This window comes from Equus caballus, chromosome 2 (genome assembly GCF_041296265.1).
Source record: "Equus caballus isolate H_3958 breed thoroughbred chromosome 2, TB-T2T, whole genome shotgun sequence".
Taxonomy (NCBI): Eukaryota; Metazoa; Chordata; class Mammalia; order Perissodactyla; family Equidae; genus Equus; species Equus caballus.
In genome coordinates this window covers 43,019,286-43,036,705 of record NC_091685.1, presented here as the reverse complement: position 1 = coordinate 43,036,705, position 17,420 = coordinate 43,019,286, and the positions used below count along the sequence as shown (strand labels likewise).

The following is a 17,420-nucleotide window of genomic DNA, read 5'->3' as shown; positions in this document are numbered from 1 at the left end:
CATCCATTCTTCGAGTTTAAAACGTCTTTCCCTATAGATTTGTTCTTGATGTCTTAAATGAGAGTGAAAGATTGACCAAACGTGTGCTGTGTCGGAGATTTTTGATAGTTGTTGACAAGACACTCCCAGTCATGTGGCTTTTTTATGCAGATCTGAGACTTCAGTCCTCCTAAGTGGTGTTGTGGTTGAAGGCAGAGCTGAGTAGGGAAGCTCAAGTTTCTCAGTAGAAATTCAGCACTCCCTCATGCATGGCTCTGCACCGGAGGGTACACAGAGCTCTCAGGAGTGCACACTATATATCGTATATGTGTGTATATGCTACATTTATATAGGTGTATTAAGAGAATGTGTTAGTATGTACACACACATAAGTGGTTTTTAAAAATTAACAAACCAGGCTATTTCTTTCATTCCACAATCTTAAATCTCACCTCAGATTTCTTCTCAATACAAGAAACAGATTATGAGGGTATTTTTCTGGTATAAATGAACTGTGATCCTTGAGCTCACAGGAACTAAGATGAAACATGTTTCACTGTTAAGAGATTAAAGTTCTTGGGTGTTCAATACTGTGGTCAGCTAAGGGAGGGGATCTGAGCATGTGAGCATGCCCCGTCAGAAACTCAGGAAAATGTAGGATGTTCCAGGCCCTCATCATTAGCCATCCTTCACTTTAGAGATTTTTCCAAGCTAAGATACAGATCTTTTTTTGATGATAGCTATTTTGAATTCATTGTCATTTAGTTTACATATTTCTGTCCTCAGGACTGAGTTCTGGGTACTTGTCGTTTTCTCTCTGGTCTGGAGATTTGACCAAGTGCCTGCTGTTGGAAGGTCGGGTCTTTCTCATTCTCATATTATTCAGTTGCAGTTACAGCCTATCGCCACTGGGTAGGGGTTGAGAGCCACGTATTCTGAGCCCTCCGCCTTCAGCCGAGATGGCCTGGCGAGGCATAGGTCAGGGGAGGGGCGGTTTCTCCTGCATGCCCTCTGGATTTCCTGATCAGCTGTCTCTATCTGGTCTCCTGGGGTCTTGGCTTGATGAGGTCACACCACACGAAAGCTTTCACCCTGTTAGAGGGCTTCCCTTTAGGCTGCAAGAGCGCTAGGCCATCCTTGGTGATCCAATGGATGCATGGCCCCTGCCCCACTCCTTCCCTCATGGAACCTGCCCCCTGCAGCAGGGACCACAGTCTTTAGGGGAGGGAGCAAGGATCTCTCTCACCCCATTCCAGCTCCTCCGAGGGGGGGCTCCAGCCTCTCCGCCCTCCATTGTGTGGCTGTGTATCTTTCCGAGGATTTTTGTGCTGTTAGGGTATTTTCTGTTGGAATATGGTTGCTCCTTTTTGTTGTATGTTGGAGGGGAGAGAGTCCTGGGAAAGTTCACTCCGCCATGATGCTGATGTCACTCTCTAATTTTTTTTTTTAAAGTAACAACGTGTATTGTCATTTTTAAGGATTGAGTGCACATGATAGCTAAGATGATGTAGTTTATTTAAATGATTTATAGTTAAACTATGTTAACTAAATTTTGCTTTTACCACTTTTTCCTCTTAGTATTTGCTTCTGTTCATTTATTGGCTTTACTTTTAAATTTCCAGAGACTTCTTTAAGAATAAATTGATGAAAAGAAAAATTATAGATTTTCAGGATATGTTTATGAGTAAAATAACCACTCATGATATTTGCAAAACATAGAGAATTTATTTTCCAAATAATTATGAGCTGAGCATAGTTTGCCTAGTTTCTCTTCTATGCAGCTTTCAATCAAGCATTTTTATTTTTAATCTCCTAAGATGGTTGCTTTTGAGTTGGCTGGCAGATGTTGCTTTTACTTCAGACACAGTATTTCCAGAAGCATTCAGGGGGTGGTCCACGTTTCTTATGTTGTTTCCTGATTCTGGCCAAAAGATGACTCAGTAAGACGTTAGGATCTTGTCCAGAAAAGGCCTGAAACTAAAACAGTCCACACAAGAAGACAGAGAGGTTACCGATGAAGTAAGAGTCCTACACGGAAAAGGAACTGTAGTCAAGATGTAGAACCTTTACAGAGTGTCCGCTCTTGTTCTCTGGGATGAAGCTGCAGTGAGAGCCCAGGGTGGAGGTGCTGAAGGGCTCCTGTGCCCGACTGGAGGGCCATCCAGTCTGTTTAGCCCTACAATTGCCATGAATTTTCCTAAACCCTCACTGGCCTATTTCTATTTAAATAATCTGTCAGTAACATGTTCTGTACATTTATCATCTTCTGTGTAAAATACGTCTTTTATTTGTCTTGAAGTTCTTTAAGCGTGGACCCTTAGTTTTCTTTCTATTCTAGAATTTCATGAGCAAATCCTACTAATCACCTTTATGATTTTAGAGTCTTTAACTATAATCCTATTCAGAAGAATATAAACATCTGAATGATAACTTTTAACTAGTCACATGCAGAAGCCACACCATCCTCTTCTGGGTGGTTTACCCCACTTGGGACTCTGATGGGGTATGCCGTCTGCAGGATTGAGTGTCTCCAGAGTGTATTTTTGCGAGGATATTAATGGGTACTACACCAAAAAAGACATCAAATGTTTGGGAGAAAAGTCAAAATGTCAAAAAGTCAAAATGTTTGGGAGAAATGCTCAGCTACAAGTTTACCACATGATTTCCTGCAGGCTTTAACGTGCAGTGTACACGAGGAATTGCCAGAACCGGAGAGGGGCTAGAACACAGTGCCACCCCATAGACTGGCTCATGGCACTGGTGTCCCCAGAAACCCCCACAGGAAACACTGCTTTAGAGTCTGGGGGGTTGATAACGCTCGAATACAGATTTTCCTTATAGCATTTAAGGAAATGCTCTGTTACTCGTACACCATGTCTGACCGTTTGAAGTTATCAGTCATCATTCCCCAGCACAGACTTCCCACTGCACCTGCGGTGGTTTTCCACCTGGCCCCCTCTCCACTGCACATACTCCATTTCAATGCTTTAAGCATGTCATTCTTCCACTTGGATGTTATATTGCAGAGCTTTTCCAACAGTAATGTGCGTATGAGTCACTTGAGGATCTTGGTAAAATGCGGTTTTTGATTCAGTAGGTGCTGGGGGGTAGGGTCTGAGCTTCTGCGTTTCTCACAAGCTTCCCAGCAATAGCAGTGCTGCTGGTCCTTGGACCACACACGGAGATGAGGCATGAGCAGCACACGTGGATGACAACCTTTAGAACAGGGAACTCGCCTATTTTTAATTCTCTTAAACTTGTTATAATAATTGATCCAAAACAGGCACCAGATAAGTTCTTATATTATTCACATTTTACATGTATTCACATTTCAAAATTTGGAAAAATTAATGATTTGAAATAACACTGACTGGGCAATGATTTTAAGGTGTGATTTCCACCAAGAACACTCATCTAGGGGCCAGCCCTGGGGCCGAGTGGTTAAGTTTGCGTGCTCCGCTTCGGCGGCCCAGGGATTCACTGGTTCGAATCCTGGGCACGGATGTGGTGCTGCTCATTAGGGCATGTTGAGACAGCATCCCACATACCACAACTAGAAGGACCCACAACTAAAATATACAACTATGCACTGCGGGGATTTGGGGAGAAAAAAACAGAAGGAAAAAAAGAAGATTGGCAACAGTTGTTAGCTCAGGTGCCAATCTTTAAAAAAAACAAAAGAACACTCATCTGGTCCATGACTTTAGGGTCCTCTACAGTCAAGGTTGGAATGTTCCCCTTTTTTAACCTGGCCGTCACACATGGAGTCACTTACCTTTCCCACGCGTCCTTGTGCTTTAACAATGTTGGTACTGGGATCTGCAAAACAATATTTTGCAACCATTCATCATCAGATCTGTTGTTTCTATTCTATGCTTGTTTTATTTAAAACACACAAAATAGAGTGCTCCTAAGTCACGTCTAGTTTCTGGTCCTCCTTTTGCCACACTGCAGCGATATTTATTTGAAGGAAGACAGGCAGCAGCCTCGTTCTTTCTCACCTAGCGAATTCAGAGGGCACTGCCTGTTCCTCAGTCCGTTAGCAGTTCAGTAGTTTATCAAAAATAGAACAAAGGAGCTTCCTATTAAACAATGGCTATTCAAAGGCTCTATTTTTGTTTCCAGAGCGTCCTGAGAATTTGTATCGATGCTTGGAGGAATGCAGTCATGGAAAAACTATTAGAAGCTGACATTTTATTGAATTCTTTGTATACGACTGTGCTGAACATTTTATTTGCATTTTCTTGTTGACTCTTCTCAACCCTTTGAGGTGGGTATGTTCATCATTTCTTTTTACTGTTTAAGAAACTGAGGTACAGAAAGATTAAGTAATTTGCTTAAGGTTTTAATAAGTGGAAAACCAGGATTTAAAATTGCACTTATTAGAAACTGGAATAATACCTTCCTTCCCCACAAAATAAAAGTCCATTAGAAAAAGAATACGTGAGGTGCCAAGTGGAGCACAATGCTCGCAAGGAGGTGCTGAGAACAAGAAAACAGGATCACAGAGGGGGTCTGTGCCAGGAGGGGAGAGTGGTGCCTAGTCAATTTACTTATTTAGCCCATAGTTATATTCCAGAATAGGGTTTTACTTCATCTAATAGATGAGAATAAAGAGCAAATTCCAGGACCCACAACTAAAAATACACAACTATGTACCGGGGGGCTTCGGGGGAAAAATAAAATCTTAAAAAAAAAAAGGAGCAAATTACATACTGATAAAATCAGACACCTATCAACACAAGAATTGTTTTACCTGCTTTCCTGGGGCCGTCACCTCCCTCTGCACCTGACATCTCTGGCAGCACCTGCCTCAGGAACTCTCTTTCCAGTTCATCCAGAGTTGATCTTGCATCTTCACCAGGTGCTACACAGGGTAGTAATGTTAGTAACTCAGTTCAGACTTCAGTTACTTCGGCTCCCTGCTGTCTTCTGGGGGGTACCAGGGACAGGGAGATGATACTAAAAGAACTTGAGATGCTGAGTTTGTGATTTGCCATCAGTGGTATTTTAACAGAGGAGTGGAGATGCTACAGTCCAGTTTGCAAGCCAGCAGACCAGAAAATCAAGAGGAGCGGGTCTGATTCCGACTTTGCTGCCCCTGTGACCTTGCCCAGCTGCTCACTGCCTCGAATAAGAGGACAGAGCTGAGCCCCGGGATCGCTTAAAAAACTTCTCCGTTCCCAAAGTGATTCTTCCTGGTTTCGGTTTCTCTGCCGCTGCCTACTGCCTTTTGCTCTTAGGTATTTGGGTGATAAAATCGGAGTGAGAGGAAAACGAAGGGAGTAGTTTTCTAAAAGACACAATTGTTTACGTTCTTCCTATAACGCAAATAGGATGGCATCACCTCTTATCTCTGGCCTTCAAGATTTAGATGCAATTATCATTAGAAAAGAGTCAACTTTAAAATACTCTTCAAAGAACTTGACAGTAACATTTCCCATGTGAAATTCAGTCAGCTTAATGGCATACAAGATGTATGGAAAGTGTGAGTAAGGTGTGTATGCTAGAGTGTAAGGTGTAAGGAAAGTGCCTGTGAGGTGTGGCAGGTGGAGACGGGCACCGGGATGGCTCTCTCGGCCGGTGCTACTGTGTTTAGATGGGAGCCTCCAGCAGTCCTAACACCAGCGTGCTGAGGACTTACAGATACTTAGCCACACCTTGACCGGAAGACAATGAGAGCACATTCGCAGTATTTCTGAATATTAACGAAAATCTATAAAATTTGGCCACATGTGAATATTTATGTCATGAAGGATCATATATGGGGAAATAAATGAGAAAAAATTCAGGCAAAAACTAAGGCAAGCTCCATTCTGAGTGGGATGCTGCATTCAATTCATCTAAGTTTTTCTAAATGATAACGATATGGAAGATGACAGTAATATCTAAATATTTGTTCTTGATTTTATATTGTGCTTCTCTCCATTCTTTTTTAAATGGCAGAGATTCAATAAAGTTAATGCCTTAATGTTTTGACCATTAAGATGACTGCCATTTATGAGCTCAGTGGCTCTGGAAGTTGCCGATGGTGAGTGAATGACTACAGAGCTTGACAGTTATCAGAAACCAGAAAATACCAAATCAGTGGCTTAGGAGAGTTTCTTTCTTTATTTTAAAAAAATGTCTAAAAGTACCCAAAATCCACTTAAAATGTTTGTGGAGCCTTAATCCGAGCATCAATCTTTTCAACTTCTTAAACTAAATTAAGAGGCAATAGTAATAGCAAAATAAGTATCTGTTTGACTGATGCACTTCTTAAAAATTCACCCTAGACTCGAACTTAGTGAAACATAAATCAAGGAAAAGATAAAATGTACTTGGAAATCTATGACACTCTAGCTCCAGCTTCTCACTTTTTTATATTTTAATAAGCATTTTTGTTTCATATAACATATGTCAGATGATTACTTTTTAATTTAATATAAGATAATAATTTAAATCTATAATTGGAACAACCAAATTCTACATTCAACCAGTTTATTTAAAATAAGAACTAAAAGTAATGATGTCTTAAATTTAGTGCAGTTTTTAAAATTGAAAAAAGAAAAGCTGACCAAAACCAAAGTTTGAATTATAGAAGTGACATGAAGTAAGCAATGCTACCCTTCTCTTATATTTTAGGAAGAGAAAAACCATACCATGACTGAATCTGAAATGTGCTGTAAGGATCCTCTAGTGTTCTTTTCATAGCTGAGACTCTTAATTTACCAGGATCCTTTAAGCAAGATTTCCCATTCTTATCTCTAACCTTGCATTTAAGGCCCTCGAAGATTCTTTCAAGACTAACGTAAAGAAAGAGAGTCACCTCACCTGAGAGCAGCAGGGGCTCTGCCCTGGAGTCCCGGACAGGACGAGATGAGAGAGGATTCAAGAATGCCGTGAGAAGCAGACAGCAGGGGACCAGCTTGTACATGATTAGCAAGAGGCAGAAGTCTCCCTTGGCTTCTGTTCTCCGGAACTGTCAGCTTGCTCCTTCTCATTCTGTAATCAGTGATTATATATATTATCCTGTGACCTCATATCATCCCCTCCAAAAAAATAAATCTCTTGGCTACGGAGGCTAAAAGGCAATCACTTTGCATTGATGTAATTTTTGAAGTAACAACTCATAGATAATAAATTTGCTGTCTAGTGTACAAAATAGGTATTATAAAAAGAAAGAACTGTTAAGTTTATAAATCTGGCAAAAGGAGTAACTCAAAGCAATAAATCATGAGTAAAGAAAGGGTCAGACACGAGTCGAAGTGGCCAAGGCAGAGACGCGGATTGATGAGTCCTCGCGGAAGTGACGCAGAGATGCCATGAAATGGGTTGGTCTCCTTTTTGTAATTTTCAGGAGTGAATAGATGAATTGTCCTGTTGCGTTGTGTTTGGGCTTCCATGCCCAAAGAGTGACAGTGTGTGAATTAAAACTTAAAATCCGTTATTAACTTTAAAATAGTGAAGGTGAGTTAAAATGCACAGCAAATATTCTCAGGCTTACGGAAAGTTCTATACAGGGGCCGGCCCGGTGGCGCAGCGGTTAAGTTCCAACATACCGCTTCAGCGGCCCCGGGTTTCGCGGGCTCGGATCCGGGTGCGGACGTGGCACCAATTGGGACGCCATGCTGTGGTAGGCGTCCCACATATAAAGTAGAGGAAGATGGGCATGGATGTTAGCTCAGGCCCAGTCTTCTTCAGCAAAAAGAGGAGGATTGGCAGCAGATATTAGCTCAGGGCTGATCTTCCTCAAAAAACAAAACAAAAAAATAAAAATAAAAATCGCAACCAGCCCTCCCCAGCGTCGCTGGTCGCTCTTCCCTTGCTCCTTCCAGCACACATTAGGTACGTTAGGGAATCGTGGCACACAGTATGCGCTCAGTAAATGTTCGCTGGCTGGAGCACCAACCCTGTGTCAGACCTCGTTTAGGCTGCAGAGCGGTGAGCGAAAGGTTTGTACTCGTGAACTTTCTAAGTGGAGGAGACAGGCAACAAAATAAGCCTCTGCTGGGATCCTCTTTTGTCGCCGCGAAGAGGACTGGAGCAGAGCGAGCAGGCGGCGCTTCCAGCAGGGCGGGCGGGAGGCCTCCGGGAGGGGCGCGGAGCAGAGACCCCCGGGGAGGACCCGCGGGGAAATCGAGGGGCGGCGGCCGGGGAGGAGGAGGAGCACGACGGGATGGGTCCCCGCCGGGAGTCGGGGCCTCCGCGGGGCGCCGCCTAGGCAGGGTCACGCACCCACGTTCGGTGGGTGGAAGGGGGTCGTCTGACTTCAGACTCATCCACCCGTCCCGCAGACGTCTCGGCACCTGCCATGTGCCAGCGCCGCCAGGTGGGGACACGGCTGTGGACCCAGAGGACAGCAAGTGGCCCTCAAGAACCTGACGGCCGGATTGGGGCCTACAGAAACCGCTTGCGTCCAGCGTAAGAAAATAAAGTGTATTGGACAGACACGGGGTATCTTCCAGAATCCGAGAAACTACAGTAGCAGGAGCCAGAACCCCACTAGGAACTAGACAGAGGAATTCACACCTTACCTCTGACCTCTGACCTCTGCTTTCAGTGACCTGACTCCCTGCTTAGTCCGTCTGACTCTCCCCCCTACTCTCTTGTCTCTGTCTCTGTCTCTCTCTCTCTCTGTTATTCTGTAGTTTCTTGAGAAACTGGTTTTCTTTCCTTTTCCATAAATATTTGGCCAAACACACCCGCCACTGCCGACATTGACCTTTCTTCAGTGTAAGCCATCAGCCCACTTTTACACGTTATTTTTCTTTATCTTTAAATCCAATTAGCAAATTTCTAGGAGAGAGGGTCTGAGTGGCCCAGCTCAGCTGGACTTTGCTTGCTTCCCCTGCGGGAGAGTGTGCCAAGGACAGCTATTTGCAGACGAGACGAGTGTGCCCCAACAGACATACCAAATGGACTACAACATGGCAAGAGTTAAAATATATTTATGCCCATTAAGACTGTTTTCAGAAATATACTCTAGGGAAATAATACAACAGAAGCAAAAAGTTACCTGAAGGCATTGTCTGCAGCCTTATCTACAGTGGAAAAGACATTGTCAAATGTTTCAAAGTCAAACGCATATGGGAATCCAGAGGTGATAATGTAAGTGAGTGTGGCAGTCTTGACGAATGACAATAGGGAGTGGTGGGGACTGTAGCAAAGTGGAAAGCATATATGCTCTCTAAAGCTGGGCCACAGCTACTAGTTTGCCAAGCTTGAGTGTTAGAAATCTGAATTTTAGGGGCCAGCCCCATGGCTGAGTGGTTAAGTTCACACACTCTGCTTTGGTGGCCCAGGGTTCGTTGGTTTGGATCCTGGGCGCAGACCTGGCACTTCTCATCAAGCCATGCTGTGATGGCGTCCCACATGGAAGAACTAGAATGACTACAACTAGGACATACAACTATGTACTGGGGCTTTGGGGAGAGAAAAAAAAGGGGGGGGGGGGAGATTGGCAATAGATGCTAGCTCAGGGCCAATCTTCCTCACCAAAAATATATATATATTAAAAAAAGAAGAAGAAATGTGAATTTTAGGGTTATCCATGATTTCCTTTGGCAACTAATTCAAATTTAAAAAAAAGACAACAGCTACCACAAAGCACTGTGCCACCATGTGTATTGTAAACAAAACATGTCCACAGCCGTAGTTGAGTCTGCAGGCGCCCGATTCCGGCCTCAATGCCCCATGTAAGTGACTAAGTTAGTAGATTATAGAGCTTAACACATCATTTTAGTAATCATTAAAATAGTAACTAAAAGATTATAGAAACTTGGAAAATAGGATAATCTTAAAGAATTAGAATATAGGATGATTGACACTATGTAAAGACAGGTGACTATGTGGACAAGAACTGATACGTAATATTACTAAATTGAAAATAATTGTGTTAGGGCAACAGAATTTTTGTCTTTTCTTAAAATACTCTTTTACATATACATATATATATATGTAGATAGTGTGTGTGTGTGAGGCTCTCCTGAAGCCAGCCCTGCGAGGTGGGGGAGCAGGCCCCTGGGGACGTCTTGGAGCGAGGCGGGTGGACTTCAGACCGCTTCTCTTCTCTCTCTGGACGAGGCCATCTGCCAAGCTGTGTCATCCTCTGATGACTCAGGGCTACTTCGGACAGTCATCAGTGACGATTTTAGAGTATGGCCTAATTAAGTTACTACTAAAGGCTTAAGCTTAAAAGAAAATTAGCCCCTTTCCTTCAGCAGACCGTCAATGACAACATCACCTTGTCCCAGAAATGTACTGAGCACGTCTTTCACTCCTAACAGTCCTTGTGTCAGGCAATACAGCTTCACGCTTCTGTCAGGACACATGTGAACAATGACCACCTGTCGTGAGAGGTGGGATCCCTTATTTAGTTGCAAATTACCTTTTTAAGCCAGAGGAAGTTTTTTGTGTCGTGAAGAGGCAAACAGTTCACATGACACGCTGGGGTGACTTGTGCCCGGGGCGCGCCCAGATCCAGTGGACACGTGTGAAAGTCTGCAGTCTCTTTTCAGTCTTTGTTTTGAAATTGATCCATGTTCAGCCCCTGCTGCCCTCTTTGCCCTTTTGTAATGCGGGCATCGCTTTTGAACGTAGTGTTTATATTGACTGTCTCCAGCTGTGAGGGCTCCGTGAGGAGAAATCGATAGGAAGTGACTTTGCCAAGTGTTTACAGCCTGTTTCATACTTTCTTCATGATGACTAACACACGACTCAGGACGACCCCTCGGGAATGTGTGCGCCCTCAAATACTGCCGTGCTTAGGCCGTGTATAAGCATTAGACCTTGGTCTGAGGTCTCACACCAGCACAGCTCACGTTCGGCTGACGCTGAGACTGTTTCAGATGTCATCGGGGTCCACTCTTATTTCTGTTAATGTAAAACTCAAAGTTGTGGTCTCTGAGACGTAGATTTAATTTATATTAATTAAGAATTTAATTTAGCATAATCTGTTTTAGTTACAGGTTTAATTTCTATTAATTTATATCTCAGACAACCATTTCAAGTAAATGATTACCGAATGCCTCCCCTGGCAGTCGCACTACAGCATTAACCTGTGGGAATCACAGGCCCCTCGGAGAATTGGGGGGGCTTCGCAGGAGCGGTGAACAGGGAACAGGTGAGGCAAAGCCTGAACCAAGGCCCAGAGGACACTCCCAGTGAGTTCGCAAGAGGCTGGACACAGCGAGCCGACACTGGAGAGAGGAGCGGCACTAGATCACATCACCAAGTTAAGGAATTTTGATTTTTGTCCTTTAATAGCAAGGAGGAGACAATGAAGGTTTTTTTTTAAGATTTTATTTTTTTCCTTTTTCTCCCCGAAGCCCCCGGTACATAGTTGTATATTCTTCGTTGTGGGTCCTTCTAGTTGTGGCATGTGGGACGCTGCCTCAGCGTGGTTTGATGAGCAGTGCCATGTCTGCGCCCAGGATTCGAACCAACGAAACACTGGGCCGCCTGCAGCGGAGCTCATGAATTTAACCACTTGGCCACAGGGCCGGCCCCGACAATGAAGGGTTTTAAACAGAGAGTCATGTCATTCACATCCAATGCATCAGGTGGTGATAGGTGCCACAAAAAACTAAGTAGGCCTAGGAGGGTGATGGGATGGAGGGGCCATTTTATGTTGGAGGTCAGCATAGAAGGAAATGAGGAGAGTGTCATGTGGCTACCTAAGAAAAAGAGCATTCCAGCCAGAGGGAATAGCAAGTGCAAAGGCCCTGGGGTTGGCCTGGGCTATGCCTGTTTGAGCAACACCTGGGAGGTCGGCATGGCTCAAGCAGAGTGGTCAAAGGGGAGAACAGTGGAAGTTGAGGACAGAAGGATGGCAGAGGAAGAGATCTAGGCTCTCAGCGGCTATTTTCAGACTTGCACTTTTAAAGTGAGTAGGATAGGAAGCCCATTTGGAGCAAAGGCATGGCATAACGTGAATGATGTTCTAAAAGGCTCTCTCTGGCCCCTGTGTGGGGAGGAGACTGCAAGGGGAACACCACGAAAGCGGAGAGACCACCCTCCAGAGACTGGAACGAAGGGTGATGAGAACGGGCAGATTTTGCTCTATTCTGGAGTGAGAGCAACAGGGTTTATTAGACGGTGAATTCGATGTGAAAGACACACATTGAGGAGGACCCCAAAGTTATTGGCCTGAGAACCTGGAAGGGTGGCATCACCTGGAACTAAAATGCAGCTGGTTGTGGACGGAGCAGGTTTGCAGGGGACTGTCCAGTGGTTTGGACATGATGGTTTGGGGGTGCCCATTAGCTACGCGGGGGAGAGGTCCAGAAGGCAGGTGGATGCCTGCAGGGTCCAGGAGGAAGATGTGGGCGGGCGGCAGATAAAATTTAGGAGTCGCCAGATGGTATCTAAAGGCAAAAGACCACCGGAACCACCGAGAAAGTGAGAGAGGAGAGAAGAGAGGAGCGCGAGGGCCCAGGGGACAGACGGGGAGATGTGGCAAAGCCAGCAAGGGGGCCCTGAAGGGGCCAGCGAGGGAGAAGGGGAGCCAAGGAGGAGACCAGAGGAAGACGGTGTTTCTGAGAGGGAGGAGCCACCGTGGTGAGGGCTGCAGGTGAAGGACAGTGGGTTCCAGTTGGCAACACGGGATCCTAGCAACTTTGGCAAGGGCAGTTTTGGTGGCATAGAGGGTTGAAAGGCTAATTGGAGTGGGTTCAAGAAAGAATGGGAGGGGCCAGCCCGGTGGCACAGCTGTTAAGTTCTTCTGCGCTCTGCTTCAGCAGCACAGGGTTCACCATTTCAGATCCCGGGTGCAGACCCGCGCACCGCTCATCAAGCCATGCTGTGGCAGGCATCCCACATATAACGTAGAGGAAGATGGGCACAGATGTTAGCTCAGGGCCAGTCTTCCTCAGCAAAAAGAGGAGGATTGGCGGCAGATGTTAGCTCAGGGCTAATCTTCCTCAAAAAAAAAAACCAAAAAAAAGAAAGAATGGGAAAAAAAGGAAGTAGAGACAACAGACAACTCTCAAGGAGTCTTGGTGAGAAGAGAAGCAGAGAAATGGGGCCAGCGTGAGGATCCAGGGTCAGGAGAGAGATGCTTAAAGAGGGGCTTCATCACAGATGCTTTTCTTGGTGGTGGGCACAACCAGATCTGCCTTTGGCACATGGCACCCACCTGACCACTGCCCTGTCCTGCCTCAGCCGGCTGCAGCGGGCGCCGGTTCCTGGGGCCAAAGGTAGAAGTAAGCAGACCCACGGGGATGGTTGCATTTATTTTCTCCAGCTGAAGCTTGTTTCCTCGGTCCTCTATTGCTGTGTATGAAACCACCCCAAAATTAGTGGCTTAAGACAACAACCATTTTATCGGCTCATGATTCTGTGAGTCAGCAATTCGGACTGGGTTCCTAGGGAGTGGGGAGCCTGCTGCTGTTGTCTGGGGTCACTCAAGTGGCCCCTTTGTCTAAGAGGACCTCACTCTCCTGTCTGGAGGCTGGTGCCGGCTGGCAGCCCGGCCTGCCTCTCCTCAGGCCTCTCATCTCCCAGGAGCCTGGCCCTGGAGGCTTCACGTGCATCTCAGGGCAGCACGAGGGCAAAAGTGGAAGCTGCAGGGCCTCTTGAGGCCCAGGCCCAGAGGTCCCTCAAGGTCACTTCCACTGCTTTCCCCTGGCCAGCCTTGATTCAAGGGGTGGTGTATTAGTTTGGTGGCTTAAACACAGAAATTTATTTTCTTACAGTTCTGGAGGCGGGAAGCCCAAGATCAAGGTGTCAGCAGGGCTGGTTCCTTCTGAGGCCTCTCTGCTCAGCTTACAGATGGCCGTCCTCTCCCTGTGTCCTCACGTGGTCTTCCCTCTGCGTGTCTGTGTCCTATCTTCTCTTATGAGGACACCTGTGCTATTGGGTTAGAGCCCGCACATACAACCTCATCTAACCTCAATCACCTCTTTAAAGCCCTATCTCCAAACACAGTCACACTCTGAGGTACATATGAATTTGGAGGACACAGTTCAACCCCTAACAGGTGGGGAGAGAAGCCCCATTTGTTGCAGGGAACAGCAGGGGAGTCACATTGCAGAGGGCGCTGGTCCGGAGTGCAGGAGCCATTGCAATCGACCACACTTTCCAGACTGGCCGCCCTCCCCACACCCAGCATGGAGGACATCCATTTCTAGAGCCTCTTCCCAGCCCGGAGCATTCGGGAAGTCAGACCCGGCGCCAGTTTGGAAGTGCTGCCGTTCAACACCCTGCTGGGACTCCAGTGACAGGTGAGGGTCAGCGCAGAGCACGGAGGACGACAGAACTCAGACAGCTGGGTTCTCACGGGGCAGGGCCCTCAGGAGAAGGTCCACTCCCTTCCACACCAGGCCCAGCCCTCTCAGTCTGGCCTCACAGCAGCTTTGGGGGCATCTCCCACGGCACCAACCACTCCGGACTGGCCTCTGGCTGGACACCTGTCTGGCGCCTCTGCGTTTCTTCTTTGCTCATGATGCTCTTGGCCTTGTAGAAATCCACCTCATCGCTAGGACCCAACCCAGAGGCACCTCTGTGCTTGCTCCCTCCTCCCTCCCCAGGGAGCCTGTAGGAACTGAGTCCTGCATCCGCCTGTCTCCTCCGTCTCTAGGGACTGAGTGCTTGTGTCCCCACAACATTCATGTTGAAGCCCTAACCCCAATGCGATGGTGTCAGGAGGCGGGGCCTTTGGGAGGTGATTAGGTCATGAGGGCGGAGCCATCATGAACGGGATTAGTGCCCTTAGAAGAAGAAACAGGAGAGAGCTCTCTCTCCATCACATGAGGATGCAGCGAGACGGAGGCAGCCTACCAACCGGGAAGTAGGACGTCACCGGAACTTGACCACGCTGGCACCCTGATCCTAAACTTCCGGCCTCCACAACTGTGAGAAATAAATGTCTGTTGTTTACACCACTCAGTCTGTGGTATTCTAGAAATTCATGGAAGGTGCTGGACGGCCCATGCCAGGTGCCATGCTAGAGATTTCTATGTCATCCCATTGAACTCCACCATCATCTACATTCCCAGGGCTGACCAGAGTGCTGGGCCCAGAACTGGGGCTCCGTCAACGATTATCAAATTGAGTAGTTCAAAATACGTTCTCAATTCCAGTGGTGAAAAAAAGGGAGACCCTCAAGATATTAAGAACTTAAAACAATTAGATGTTGGTTGGTTACAGGAAAGATGTATTAAATCATATCTAGGGGGGAAAAAATTTAGAAGAGAAATTATCACAAAATAACCCAACTATTGACAAGTTTACTTCTTCCCAGCACAGTGGCTTCCACAACCTGACGACAAACTCGCAGTTCTGCAGTGTTCCTGAGACAAGGCTTCCTTGTACTCCTCTGTGCGCTGGGGATTTTACTAATGAAGGTGTCTTCCAGGTTAGCCCCTCCTAATGTCTACTCATCGCTACTTCGACCACAGAGTCAGTGTGTTAACACCCTCAACTGATTTATTGCAAGTGGGGAGCTGGTCTCTTGTGGGGACATGTTTTATCGAACCCGTGGATGAAGCCCCATCCAGTGCAGGAGAAGAATCTTGAATTTTAGAGTTCCATTTTCCCTTCAGACTCGGAAGAGGCAATTTATAGTCCTTCCACCAGCATCTGTTGAGGCAGCATGTGAGTGCCTGGTCCTGTCATGGGGGGAGTCCGGACATTGCTCTGGGGGCAGCTAGGGCCTTGCCTGCCCAGCAAACATGACCCACCATAGTCTACAAGCCTGTCTCCGCCAATGAAAGTCTGCATGCCCTTGTTCCTGCCGCCCCCACCTCCCACCTCCCTGCCCCCCGCATGTGACAGTGAACAGACAGCCTAGGCAGGCTTGGTACTTTCTCTGTAAGTGGAATAACAATAATGATGGCCGTGCTTATGCAGGTGTCCCAGGCTCTGCGCACTGTGGGCAGCATGTGCCCAAGTCTCCAGGAGGTAGATACAGAGCTATGGCGACATCCTTGCTTTTCAGATGATGGAAGTGAGGCCACACTAGGTCAAGAAACCTGCTCAAGTCCCTTCAGCTGGTCAGCGCTGGGCCTGACTTGGGGACCCAGGTCTGACTGGGCTCTTTGCTTTTCTGTATCTGACATCCCTCACATAACTCTGACATTGTTGGAAGGTGGGAGGTGTATGTCCAAACCCTTTCAAGGGTAGCCCTGGGTGCTCAGGGGTCCCTCTTCTGCAGGGGTCCCTGAGAGGAGCAACCTTGTGGAATTGGACCAGTGTAGCTCTGTCCACCCCCTCCCGGAAATGAGGGCGACCACATGAGAAGATGGCTACATTCCCAATAATAAGAGTGCTATTCAACAAGCCTAGATTTCTATAAAGTGCATTGAAAAAGGAGTCCATACATTTGCCTTGAAAATGTCGCATTTCTATGAGACCTTGTGGGCAGCTACACATGGGCTGATGCTTCTCTTTCAGGCATCATTTTTCTAGCAGAGACGTCCATCTCCATCCTTGTGACCTAGAAGGCCACTTCACAAAGAAGGATGAGCTGCCAAAGCAATGACACTCAGGGTCTGGATTTAATCCACCAGGGGATGCGTCACACACCGCAAGTGACGGCAGGAGAGGAAGAGTGAATAAATATCCGCTCTATTTATTGATTTGATTCATCCAATTACATAGGAGGCTCCTTTAGGAGAGGTTCAAGGAAATGATTCAGATGTCACCTGAATGATGCCCGAAGGTCTTCAGCCAGCATTTTTGTTATATTTCTGATATTAAAGGAGACTTTTAGTTACAGAGAATATTAATTGTGACTGAGAGATGGGTGTAAAGTTAAAGGGAAATGAAAAGTCTCAAGCTGTTGTGCCACAAGTGATGGATCTATGAGGAGAGTTGTGCTGAGCTGAGCTGAGCCAGCTGGGTGATTCTACTTAACGGTTCTTACTTCTCTTTCCCGTCCTTAACTCGGATGTGATGGAAGGTAGACTATATCCTTGATGCTTCCAATCCATCTCAAATCTAATCATCAAAAACTAACTCCTGACAGTGCCTCAGAGTCCCTGATGCACAGTGAGAAGACCCTCTCGTCCCCTGGAACGACAGCTAAGCTTTCATTCCCAAAGTCTTCCCATGGAGGCCTTTTCTAAGATCGGAATTTAGTTTACCTGAGTCCTCCAGTGTAAGGAGAGAGGGAGAGAATCTCTCTTCAAGTTTCTGAAAATACAGCATGTTGAACTGTGGTTTCTGCTCAAATCATTTAATTTGTATTACTTCTTTATTGTCAATGTCTTCTAGGAAAAACCCACCAAGAACACACCTATAGCCAGACAAACTTGGGTTTTTTGACTCATTTCGTAGAACCGTACACCATGGGAACCATGAGGCGTCTCACTAAGGAGGAATTGAAAAGGCCTTCAAGGATTTGAGTTGGGCGTTTTGGCGGGGGTGGGGGAAGGGGTCCATGGAAGCAGGGCTTTGCTCCAGATTGCGTGCTGTCAGGAAGCAGGAGTCTATGCCTGGATATATTCCTAATTCCTATC

General features: G+C 46.4%; 1 protein-coding gene and 1 long non-coding RNA gene across 2 annotated transcripts; one reads left to right on the top strand and one right to left on the bottom strand.

Moving 5' to 3' along the window:
* Window positions 1–1,684: 1,684 nt before the first annotated feature.
* Window positions 1,685–6,959, bottom strand: UTS2 (urotensin 2). The gene is made up of 4 exons (XM_023635865.2): window positions 6,793–6,959; window positions 4,736–4,846; window positions 3,755–3,798; window positions 1,685–1,956 (listed from the first exon to the last, which is right to left on the bottom strand). Exons 1-4 carry the CDS (start codon window positions 6,893–6,895, stop codon window positions 1,837–1,839), a joined length of 378 nt encoding a protein of 125 aa, XP_023491633.1. The 5' UTR covers window positions 6,896–6,959; the 3' UTR covers window positions 1,685–1,836.
* LOC138923229 (uncharacterized) lies at window positions 3,925–7,053 on the top strand. Its single transcript, XR_011436567.1, has 2 exons — window positions 3,925–4,249; window positions 6,743–7,053. It is a non-coding gene; the product is annotated as an uncharacterized lncRNA (long non-coding RNA).
* Window positions 7,054–17,420: the final 10,367 nt, after the last annotated feature.

Coding starts and splice junctions, on each gene's coding strand:
- UTS2 (XM_023635865.2), bottom strand. CDS start 6,895: ATGTACAAGCTGGTCCCCTGCTGTCTGCTTCTCACGGCATTCTTGAAT. Junction 3,799..4,735: donor TGACGGCCCCAGGAAAGCAG/GTAAAACAATTC, acceptor ATTGTTTTGCAG/ATCCCAGTACCAACATTGTT. Junction 1,957..3,754: donor CACAAGGACGCGTGGGAAAG/GTAAGTGACTCC, acceptor GGACTGTTTTAG/TTTCAGGCCTTTTCTGGACA.